Source organism: Triticum aestivum, chromosome 6B (assembly GCF_018294505.1).
Source record: "Triticum aestivum cultivar Chinese Spring chromosome 6B, IWGSC CS RefSeq v2.1, whole genome shotgun sequence".
NCBI lineage: Eukaryota > Viridiplantae > Streptophyta > Magnoliopsida > Poales > Poaceae > Triticum > Triticum aestivum.
In genome coordinates this window covers 82024424-82036321 of record NC_057810.1, presented here as the reverse complement: position 1 = coordinate 82036321, position 11898 = coordinate 82024424, and the positions used below count along the sequence as shown (strand labels likewise).

The 11898-nt window shown below is 43.8% G+C and overlaps 1 protein-coding gene across 1 annotated transcript; it reads right to left on the bottom strand.

The window, feature by feature from the left end:
• Positions 1 to 1017: 1017 nt before the first annotated feature.
• Positions 1018 to 5896, bottom strand: LOC123135927 (50S ribosomal protein L4). Its single transcript, XM_044555183.1, has 7 exons — positions 5647 to 5896; positions 4618 to 4735; positions 3161 to 3309; positions 2874 to 2981; positions 2651 to 2770; positions 1643 to 1816; positions 1018 to 1527 (listed from the first exon to the last, which is right to left on the bottom strand). The coding sequence occupies exons 1-7, from the start codon at positions 5743 to 5745 to the stop codon at positions 1426 to 1428; spliced, it is 870 nt and encodes a 289-aa protein (XP_044411118.1). The 5' UTR covers positions 5746 to 5896; the 3' UTR covers positions 1018 to 1425.
• Between the last annotated feature and the right edge of the window lie 6002 nt (positions 5897 to 11898).

Genomic DNA, 11898 nt, shown 5'->3' with positions numbered 1-11898 from the left:
CTATAGTTGCCATGTCTAATTTATGGTAGTTGCCGCGTGTAATCAAACCATAGTTGCCGTGTGTGATTAACTACTTGCCACATATGGTCAAATAGTAGTTGTCATGTGTGTTTACCTAGTTGCCACGTGTGGTCCCACCATAGTTACCATGTATGGTTAATCACAGTTGTCATGTGTGTTTATCTGGTTGCCACGGATGCGCAATTGCAGTTGCTGTCTTGCAACGAATCATAGTTGCCATGTGTGTTTACCAAGTTGCCACGTACGCGTACTACATTTGCCATCCAACAACGTACGGGTGTCGTGTGGGCGAAATCAGTTCGCCCACACGCGCGTGGACTAGGTGTTGGCTGTGTGGATAGAAACTAGTTCGCCCACACAACGCAGCTGCCAAACCGCGTGCTGCGAGCGTGTGGACAAACTCTCCAACGCCCACACACCAGCCTCGTCCTATGTGGCATGCGAATTCTGCCTCATTGTATCGAGATTCGTGCAAACTCGACTGGACGGTCATCCACGTGTGTGGGCGAGTTACAAAACTGCCACATGTGTGGGCGTTAGTCTTTCCGTAAGTTTATTATTATATCCGTCTCATATTAGTTGTCTTAAACGGATTTATGTGTAGCATTAAAATACATCTAGATACTTTAATTTTAGCGATAACAAATACGGAATGGAGAGAGTACTAATAAAAAAATATTAGTGGCCTCACGAGTGTCAACGCTTGTCGGTCACCCAAAAAAAGGAAACATAATGTTTAGCAAACACGAAAAACAAAAGGAATGCAAGAGCAGGGAGATACATGCAGCAGCGAAAATTGCTTGCAATCAGACACAGGTTTCTGTTTTGTACTATTTGCCAGAAGAAAAGAGGGATCACGATCCATGCTTCATTGCAGCGTTGCGTATGACTTCACAACTTCATTCATCCATCAATCAGACGGTATGATAGATTGGCAGAAAGAGAATCCAGCAATAGCGATCAATTGATTGTAAATCACAGGGATAAAACTTTATGTTTTCCAAACAAAAATGTTTTATTGAATAACCTAGGATGGGCATGCATCAGTACAACCCATTGGTTCCCTACTCTTGACACATTACATTCAGCAGAATTTCAGGTTGCTGCAAAATAATAAATGTAGCATCTTGACAAGTAGAAAAATGAACCTGCTTCTACCAGCAGAGTGAACTGGGAGCCTGGTAGCTTATAAGAGATTAAATCACGTCTGCAACAAAACACTGGGATTTGAAGCCCGGAACCACTACACATACCGACAGTTAGTGCTATGATCTCCATACAAACAGATAATCAAAAGGTTGGGCTGCACTTTGGCCTACTCACGAGCAGCTTGATCCAAGCTGTTGTACCAAAATCAGATAAAAGGTGCAGTATGTATAGCAAGGTTCTCTGAAGCCCTGCTTGCTAGCGGCTGATGGGGGTGTGCATCCGCTCAACAATTCTGTTGATGGCGTCCCGAGTCATCACAAGCGTGTCATGCTGCAGGATGCTGTACACATTGAGGCCCTGCATTTGAGGATGTGAAACATCAGCACGATCTTCTTGGGTCAAAATATCTGCTGGGAAAACTAAAATGGGACTATTCATCATTGTTAAGCTGCTGAGGTACCCAGACACTTACAATCGAAGGAATGACATTCACGTAGTGAAGATTTTGAGTAGCCAGCTTTAACTTCTTATCAATGTCGCCTCCATCCACCAATAAAATCTTCTTCGTATCGTCCATCTGCTTTATGTACTGCACAATGTTTTTCGTCTTGTGGCTAGGGACTTCCAAGTCATCAAAGATGCAGAGCTACAATAAAACATGGTCAAGTGAACTTTACATGCATACGTATTTACTGCAAAGAATGATTTCAAATGGAGAGATCCAGACTGACTCTTGTATACATATATTTGCGTTCATGATAACAGACTGTCAAGTTTCCTTTGCCACTTTGTGTGCTCAAGAATTTTTGGGAGCAGCACCAGAAGAAAAAAAACATCGCATAAACAAATGTATTGTTACACATTGCTTAATAGATTTCAATAGCTTTCATTCTTTCAAGAAGCCATGGAAAAAATACCAGCTGAATGTTACATCTCATAAGCAACAACCCTAATAAGATTGTAAACCGTCCAAGAAGACAAGGCAGTTATAGAAACCATTCTACAAACAGTATTGATCAAAAAATATAACTAGTCCATGCTCCATTAGAACTAGGTAAGTGGTCTGTTCCCTGAACTTCAGGAAGGATCTATGAAGTACACCCTATGATCCAAAATAAGTGTTTTAGTTCAAATTTGAACTAAAACCACGACACTTATTTTTTTGGATCAGAGGCAGTACAAAATACAGTGAAAGGATCCAGAAAGTGTAAACATAGCAAAACAGTTCCTCAGGCGTCTCATAGTGGCATGCTGATCAACAGCTTGTGCAACAGGCCAACAGCACAGCAATTCTTGCATAGTTCTAGCAATAAGAGACATGATCATTACTGTGGCCTGAAGCATATTACTAAACAAGGTTCTTGATTCAATACAGAATTCATTTCGTAGCACAAATTGTTATCTTGGGACAAGGCAGGAGCTAAACTACACACAAGAACATCCAGGAAGATACAAAATGAATTAGTAAGGCAGCAGATACCTTCCCCTCAGCTGTTCTAGCAGACAAAGCTATCTTAAGTCCTAGACGTCGTACTTTCTTCTGCAACTTGAATGCATGGCTTCGTGGTTTCGGGCCATGCATAGTTGCACCTCCTCGAAACTGTTTCAGTTTGAATCTGAGTTTAGTTGGAGCGCAAAGAAGATGAAGTATCTCCAGAGCCTATTCGATACCATTTATATGAATGGAGGAATGTTAGTATAACCTGACAACCACGCAATGTTCCATGACGTGCTCTTCCGGTTCCCTTCTGCTTATAAGGCTTTCTTCCTGTGCCGCTCACTTCACTGATAGTTTTAGTTGAATGTGTCCCCTGTGAAATACAGGTGCATGCAATTATCAGAAGGTGCATTAGAAGGATAGAACTTAAATATCTAAACTTAAGAAAGTAACTGATATTACACAAACATATTATACAGTAGATCACGTGATTTGGGAGCTTGTAAGCGGAAGACAAACAGAACAAGAGAGATGAGAGATCATAGTGTGCACCTGTTGCCTTTTCGCAAGCTGCCACCTTACTACCCTGTGAACAATATCCTTCCTAATTGGAACGTCAAAAACATCACCATCCAAAACCATGAATCCCTTGTCCTCGTTATGGAAGTTTGTTACTCTAGCTACTAGGTCCTCATACTGCCCTGTAATAAAATATTACTTACAACTCAGCATAATGTGAAGATCACATATATAGCTTTCATTAGCCAATTATGATACAATTGAACTAGATAAAAAGTGAAATCAAGTTCCGTCCCATTATAGAAAATCTTGTTCAGCGAAGCTAGATTTTCAATCAAAGTAAGAGCACGGAGTCAACTAAGAAATCTCTGTTGGTTAGATAAAAATAGAACATAAAGTGCCACTTTATCCATTAATCCAAAAACCTAATTTTTATAGTCAGTTTTCGATTCAAGGCTTTGTTGCTACATTAAAACTAAACCCGATTACTGGTGTCCAAAGTGTTGGCAGACCAAAACTACCTGGTGGCTCATAGCGATGAATGTGTTCTGGGTCGCTGGTGGCACTCCCGAAAGAAAGATTACTCCTGATCAGAAGGCATTTAGGGAGGCCAGCACCATCTTTCTTGGAGCCGTTTTGAGTGTGATCGGAGACAAGTTAGTTGACGCATATCTCCATATGCGGGTTGCCAAGAACTTGTGGGATGTGTTCGAAGCAAAATTCGGCGCTACTGATGCTGGGAGCGAGTTGTATTGCCATAGAGCAGTTCCATGACTAAAGGATGGTTGAACCGACCTGTACTGGACCAGGCCATGAGATACAGTGCATCGCTAAGGAGCTCGAACTCCTGAAGTGTGAGTTACCAGCGGGGAGTCAAACTTGTCCGGTAACTAATACTCCCTCCGTCCCAAAATAAGTGTCTCAACTTTGTACTAGCTCTAGTACAAAGTTGTACTAAGCTTAAGACAGTTATTTTGGGACGGAGGGAATACTTCAAGAGTTCAAGCTCCTTAGCGATGTATTGTTATCTCATGAGCCTCATCCAGCACAGGACAGTTTTCAACCATGCTGCAATCATGGAACTACTCCATGGCATACAGGTCACTCCCAGCATTAATACCACCGAATTTTTCCTTGAGCGCATCCCACAAGTTCTAATTTTTTTTTATTCCGCAAAAAAAAAGGTCTCCAATCACACTCAGAACGGCTCCGACAAAGACACTGGTGGCCTCCCTAAACGCTTTCTTCTGATCAGGAGTAATAATTCCTTCGGGATTGTCGTCAGCAACCCAAAACACATTCATCGCTGTGAGACGCAAGGTAGTTTTGGTCTACCAATGCTTAAAGTGGACACCATAAAACAGGTTCGGCTTTAATGTAGCACAAAAGCCTTGAACCAAAAATTGCCTATGAAAAGTGTTGTTTTTATCTAACTCAAGAGAAACAACATTGTGATAGCAGCAGATGGATAAGAAACACTAGAAACACACCAAGCTCTCGGTCTGGTGTCCAGACAGTCTTGCTAGATAGAAGTTCTGGTGGAATCAGCACTTCATTTGCTGGAGCCATAAGAGTAGAATACCCATTGGAGTAGACATTTGGCAAAATCTGCAAATGATGAAAGCTAACTGAGAAGGCAGAACAAGAATCAGATGCCATGAAATATAGCCAAGACATTTAATAGTTAATATATAACAAGATACAGAAAATAAACTTTTGAACATAGCACATTATTGCTATTTGCTAATCCTTACTGAGATAGAACTCGAGCAAGCCCATATTTGTTAATGATTGCAATCTGGATCTGAAAGTACCTAAGCAAGCTGATACCTAAACCCAATCACACTCAATCAAATGCTAAATTTCCAAACTAGAACTAGAAGCGACCAAGTATAAAATCCACCACAAAATCTGTTCACAAAGTGGTAACTGGTCATCAGTGAGGTCCTAGAAGGAGGGGCAGTTTCAGCACATACATCTATCTGGGCCAAACAAGAGAGGGACAGGTTCAGTTATCCATGGCACACAAGCCTGACGGCCATATCCAGCGGCAGCTGTTATTTAGCATCATGTGTGAATTACTGTTGATTGTAGTTCAGTTAAAACAGGCACTCTGTTTAGCCATTTAACTCTATTGTTCTGCCATTGTACTGACGGAAGCTGTTCAGTTATATATGCCTCTCAGGTGGTGAATGAGAAGTCAGAAGAAAAATTCCCCGAAACTAATTTCTTGGAGTAGATAGCAGCATCCGTGATCTCTTCTTCCCATATATCAGGAATGTGACCCAAACCCCCAAAAAATTAGTGTCAATTGCTCCACAAATCGTGATAGATTGATGGGATCTTGGTACCATCCCGACGGACGCGCCCAAATCCATAGTTCCTAAAATCCTCCTAAACCCAACCCATCCAGCGAGCGAAATGCGGTCCCACGTATTCCAACTGGCGGAGCAGGTCGCACTAGCCTCAAGGAGAACCAACGTGACGGAAATGGGGAGGATGGGGTGCAGGAGCCAAACCTTGGCGAGGAGCGTGGTGTCGCGGCCGGCAACGCCGAGCTGAGGCGGGCAGGCCACGGCTCGGCGCAGGAGGGACGCGGCACGTGCAAGGGCGTGCATCGGCTGGCCGCGTCCTCTCCACCCGGCTCCAGCAAGTCTAGGATAGTGATTTTCGCGGCGAGGCGGCGGCGGCGGCGGCTGGCGGGGAGGGAGAGGGGAGGGGGGGTTCTGGAGGGGAAAGGGTTGACGGGTCGGGCTCGGCTCTGCCTAGCTGGGCTGCGTGTTTTTTTTTTAATCAGCAGCGAGGGTTCCCCGGCTCCCACAGCTGGCCAAACGGGCCGGCCCGTGCTAATCGTGACCTGCACGGCACAGTAGACATGTTGAAGGTGTCGTATGAATGGGTTGGGACCGTTCAATTTTTTTGGGATTGAACCATTCAATTCATGTGTTTGGCTGAATATAAGTGGTGAGCTAATTATTTAGGACGGGACCACCAATCATGCTCACATAGTCATGCATGCAAAGGGTGGCCATTTGATTCGACCGATTTGGTTGGGTGGAACGGTTCAGCATCTTCATGGCATATTCTCTTTTTTTGGCTCGAACCATTCATGTGCTTTATAACCAAACATGTCTATTTTCTGAACGATCCCAACCCATTCATGACCGCCCTTGCAACCAAACGCACCCTAAGTAAGCAGGCCATGTGTGTCGGCTCACATGCTGCACCTAGCAGCCCAAGCACGACCGAGAGTAACTAGTTGGCGAGAGCTCCTTCGGGAGCCTCTCAACAATGACTTAGCGCTATTTGCTGCGCCAACTCCTCATCCACCAATCGTGTCTGAACCGAGCGCAAAACAATGGCTTTTCACCCTAATGCAAGCAGTATCGGAAGAGCTTTTTGTCAAACTTTCTGTTACATTATGGGCCATTTGGGCTGCTAGACGCAAGGCTATCCATGAGGGGATCTTTCAGAGTCCACATGCCATACAAGGGTTTATCGCAAGATATCTGACGAAGCTCGAACTAATCAAGAAACCAGCGACAACGCAGACTGTAAGGCAGGCACGAACAAGCAACCAGTGCCCGAAGGCTCCTCCACAGGGGTACGCGAAGATACATGTTGACGCAGCATGTCGGATAGGAGCGGGAGGAGCCGCTGCAGCAGTTTGCAGAGATGCTGTCGGAGTCTTTCTTGGGAGCTCAGCATTAGTCGTTGGGGGAGTAGACGATCCTGTCATTTTGGAGACTATTGCATGCAGGGAAGCACTGGCTTTGGCGCAAGATCTTAACCTCCATGCGATTATAGTGGCGTCTGATGCAAAAGAAGTTGTGGGATCGATCAATGGGGCATGTCGCGGACCCAATGGAGCTATTGTCCAGGAGATAAACAACTTAGCTGCTCATTTTAGTTGCTCTTTTACTTTTGAAAGTCGTGTCGTTAATGTAGAAGCTCATAAGTTAGCCAAGCATTCTATTTCGTTGGGGAGGGGTCGCCATGTGTGGCTCGGACAACCCCACAACGAGAGATGTATTCCACATACTGTGGTTTTCGATGAATAAAAGCTTGGTTTGATGCTAAAAAAACAATGACTTAGCGCGCTCTCAGTCACCGTCACGTGTCGTGCTCTGGACGTTTCTTCTGAATTTTGCTTTTTTAGCACGTGTTTTCCGCTTTTTAAAAGGGTTTTTTTGGGAGTTTTTATTTTACTTTTTGGTTTTTCACCGTTCTTCCTTAGCTTTTGGACAAAAAAGTTAAAAAAATGTTTACGCGAAAAAACATATTTTTTTTCTTCCGTGAGAGGCAGGACCATGCCTCATGGAAATGAAAAAAAAAATTGTTTTTTTTCTTTCGCGAGAGGCATGGTTTTGCTTCCCCGAAAGGTATGGTTGTGTTTTCGCGAGAGGCACGATCGTGCCTCTCGGAAACAGAAAAAAATGTGTTTTCTGTTTTTTTTCTTTCGGGAGAGGCACAGTTTTGCTTGCGTGAGAGCCACAGTTATGATTTCGCGAGAAACATGGCCGCGCCTCTCAAAAATGAAAAAAAATGTGTTTTATGTATTTTTTTTCCTTCCGCAAGAGGCACAGTTTTGCTTCCGCGAGAGGCACGGCTGTGCTTTCGCAAGAGGCACGGACGTGCCTCTCAAAAACGAAAAAATGTCTTTTCTATTTTTTTCTCGAGAGGCATGGTTTTGCTTCCGGGAGAGGCACGACAAAGGAAAAAAACATTTTTTCCTTCCGCAAGAGGCACGGCCGTGCCACTTCCGGAAAGGGAAAAAAGCGTGCTCCCAATTCGGTTTCCTATTCCGATTTTTTTGTCTGGTTTTTTTTGAAAAAAATTGTTAAAATCTATTAACATGGGATCTAGTTTTGAAGATTTTGACATGGGGAATCCAATGGTGAAAACGGTTCGAGATTTGGGCGCACGGTTTTAAGAGATAAAACGTGTTGAATAAATGGATGTATCAAAAAATAGAAAACTCCCGGGTTGCGACAAGTGGTGCGCGCCACTTGTCGCAACCTAAGGAGGTGAGAGTGATCTTTGAAAGGAGTACTCCTTAATTAGTGATTTCGGGCATGGCCGCTTACCTAATTGGGCCGGCCCGTCGGCACAAGGCACCGTTAGGCCGTGTACTTTCGGCCTGCTGGGCTATATTTTGGCAATTTTTTCCTATTTGAGTAGTTTTATAGCATATACTTATTTTTTAAATCTAGGAAAAATAAAAAAAACTAATTGTGCCGTGACGTGCCGACTCGCGTGCCCGGCCTCCAGGTCCAGGCACGACCCCAAGCGTGTGACATGCTGGGCTCGACCCGTTTAGCTCATGCTATGCATTTGTGCTAGCGGGTAGGCCCACCTGGCACGACCCATTTGGCCAGCTTTGCCGGCTCCATTCCATAGAAGCCCCAATAAAATGGATTGTTTTGTCCAGTAGAGATATAACTAGCAAGATAAAATGAAAACCGAAAAGCGCACCATACACTTCGGTGTTTTAAGCTATTTACAAACTGCTAGTAAAACTAAAACACCAAAAAAACAAAGTAACATTACGATAATGATGAAATTATGCCCTAGAGGCAATAATAAAGTTGTTATTATTATATTTTCTTATTCATGATAAAGGTTTATTATTAATGGTAGAATTGTATTGATCGGAAACTTAAATACATGTGTGGATACATAAACAAATATCATGTCCCTAATGAGCCTCTGCTAGACTAGCTCGTTGATCAAAGATGGTTAAGGTTTCCTAACCATGGACTGTTGGGTGACGTAGTAATTTCAAAAAAAAATCTACGCACACGCAAGATCATGGTGATGCATAGCAACGAGAGGGGAGAGTGTGTCCACGTACCCTTGTAGACCGAAAGCGGAAGCGTTAGAACAACGCGGTTGATGTAGTCGTACGTCTTCACGACCCGACCGATCAAGCACCGAAACTACGACACCTCCGAGTTCTAGCACACGTTTAGCTCGATGACGTCCCTCGAACTCTGATCCATCCAAGTGTCGAGGGAGAGTTCCGTCAGCACGACGACGTGGTGACGATCTTGATGTTCTACCGTCGCAGGGCTTCGCCTAAGCACCACTACAATATTATCGAGGAGGACTATGGTGGAGGGGGGCACCGCACACGGCTAAGAGATCAATGATCAATTGTTGTGTCTAGAGGTGCCCCCATGCCCCCGTATATAAAGGAGCAAGGGGGAGGGGGCGGTCGGCCAGGGAGGAGGCGCGCCAAGGGGAGTCCTAGTTCCACCGGGAGTAGGACTCCCTCCTTTCCTTGTCCAAGTAGGAGAGGGGGGAGGAAGGGAGAGAGGGGAGGAAGGAAAGGGGGGCGCCGCCCCCCCCCCTCGTTATCCAATTCGGACTAGAGGGGGAGGGGCGCGCGGCCTGCCCTGGCCGCCCCTCCTTTTCTCCACTTTGGGCCCAAGTGGCCCATTAACCCCCCAGAGGGTTCCGGTAACCCCCCGGTACTTCGGTATATATTCAATAACCTCCGAAACTTATTCCGGTGTCCGAATATAGTCGTCCAATATACCAATCTTCATGTCTCGACCATTTCGAGACTCCTCGTCATGTCCGTAATCACATTCGGGACTCCGAACAAACTTTGGTACATCAAAACTCATAAACTCATAATATAACTATCATCGAAACCTTAAGCATGCGGACCCTACGGGTTCGAGAACTATGTAGACATGACCGAGAACCGTTTCCGGTCAATAACCAATAGCGGAACCTGGATGCTCATATTGGCTCCTACATATTCTACGAAGATCTTTAACGGTCAAACCGCATAACAACATACGTTGTTCCCTTTGTCATCGGTATGTTACTTGCCCGAGATTTGATCGTCGGTATCTCAATACCTACACTACAAGAAATATGTCAACTAGTGACCTTCTGTCAGTGACCCTGGAAGAATTGGTCATAGATCTATGACCATTTCAGACCAATTGGTCAAAAGCTGTTCGAGGGGCTCCAAACCCTAAACCATTGCGACCATTTTGGTCAGAAAGGTCATAATTTCCTTACACGAAAAGGTCACAAAGCAAACAGCGCTAGTCCGCTGCCTTATTTCTAATTGTTAACGACCAATATAGATGGTCATAACCTTATAGATTGTGGTGGGTTGTGATGACTAGGCGCCACCTCATCAGTTTTGCCTATGTGTCATGTCCATGTGGCAGTTTTTGCCCTAGGTTGTGAAGCAACCTATATTTCTGTCATTCCCAAAATTCCCAAAAAATCTCATAAATTCTTTGGGTCATATCTTCGACAAATATGTAAAAACATTCCTTGCCTAGTTCAAAAATAATTATAAAATATTCATTTTCCTATTCTGTTCAGAGCAGCACTTTGTGAAGGAAGTACCACTTTGGCATGTCCAAATGGTATCCATTTTCTACAGTGCTTTCCAATGCCCAAATAACCATCCTCCACCAAATGCCAGCTCAATCCATTCATTATTTTGAGCCCAGCTTCAACATTCGTATTTATGTCCAGTGTGGTAGTTTGTAAAGCAAGTACCACCTAGGCTCCTCCTTTTGAGGTGAAAATTTGTGAAGACGGTCTTCTTAGTAACTGATCATCCTCAGCCAAAACTCACGCCCATTAGCCATGTGCATTTCCCGTACCGCAAATCAAACACTTGGCTGCTTATTCATGTTTGAGCATCGATCGGTCTCCTCGTGAGAATCTTATGTTGTGATTTTCTTCCTAGCACCTACCCGGGGAGTGCCCAACCCACTAGACATGCCTAGGCCGCCCAGAACACATGGCAACGCCATGGTCACGCGGTGACCACGCGGCGGGCATGCGAGCTTACGCGCTCTAGAGTTGGGGCCCTCGGCCACCATCCAAACCTCGATGTCTCGCCATCACACCATGTATTTATGATTAAATAGATACTTATGTACCTAGAAATGATTTTTGGAAAAAAATAAAGAGCAAACTATGAGGCAGCTGCAGTTCAAATTTGACCCGTTTCCAACTGAATCGACGACAATTTGTCTTTTTCACCAGAGGTAGATCAAAAAAAAATTCACCCAACCATTTTGTCAATTGTGCATTATATATGGCCTAGTATTTTATAAAATTGATTTGGTGCAATTTTGCAACAATTATTTGGTAGTTCCTTCACAAAAATAACTCCTTTTGGGCACTCGAAAAATGAAAAATGAATTTTCCGTGCAAAGAAAATGAAAACTTTCTTAGGCAACATTGTTTGGAATTCCAAGATGCACCCTTGTGCACAATATAAGATCATTTGAACAAACTATGCCATGAATGTGGCCATAAGACTGATCATTTGGCTTGAAAGCCATGAATCTTCACGCGTGATAGCTCATTTTTGAGAACACTTTTTTGAAAATAATTACCGTATTACAAGTTTATTATTTTTCCTGGAAACTTGGTCACATATAATGACACAATGCGAAGGTTTTCCAATTTTTTGATTTCTTTTGAATTTTTTGTGCCCGTTTCAAAATGCGGTCAAAACGGCAGGCTTGACCGTTCCTAGCTAGTGGTTGAATCTTGGAATTTTTTTGGTGTTTCTATGATTAAATAGATACTTATGTACCTAGAAATGATTTTTGAAAAAAATAAAGAGCAAACTATGAGGCAGCTGCAGTTCAAATTTGACCCGCTTCCAACTAAATCGACAACAATTTGTCTTTTTCACCAGAGGTGGATCAAAACTTTTGACACCCATCCATTTTGTCAACTGTGCATTAAATATGGCCTAATATTTTAGAAAATTGATT

Coding starts and splice junctions, on each gene's coding strand:
- LOC123135927 (XM_044555183.1), bottom strand. CDS start 5,745: ATGCACGCCCTTGCACGTGCCGCGTCCCTCCTGCGCCGAGCCGTGGCC. Junction 3,310..4,617: donor GACACCAGACCGAGAGCTTG/GTGTGTTTCTAG, acceptor ATTTTATTACAG/GGCAGTATGAGGACCTAGTA. Junction 1,528..1,642: donor TGAATGTCATTCCTTCGATT/GTAAGTGTCTGG, acceptor CCTCAAATGCAG/GGCCTCAATGTGTACAGCAT.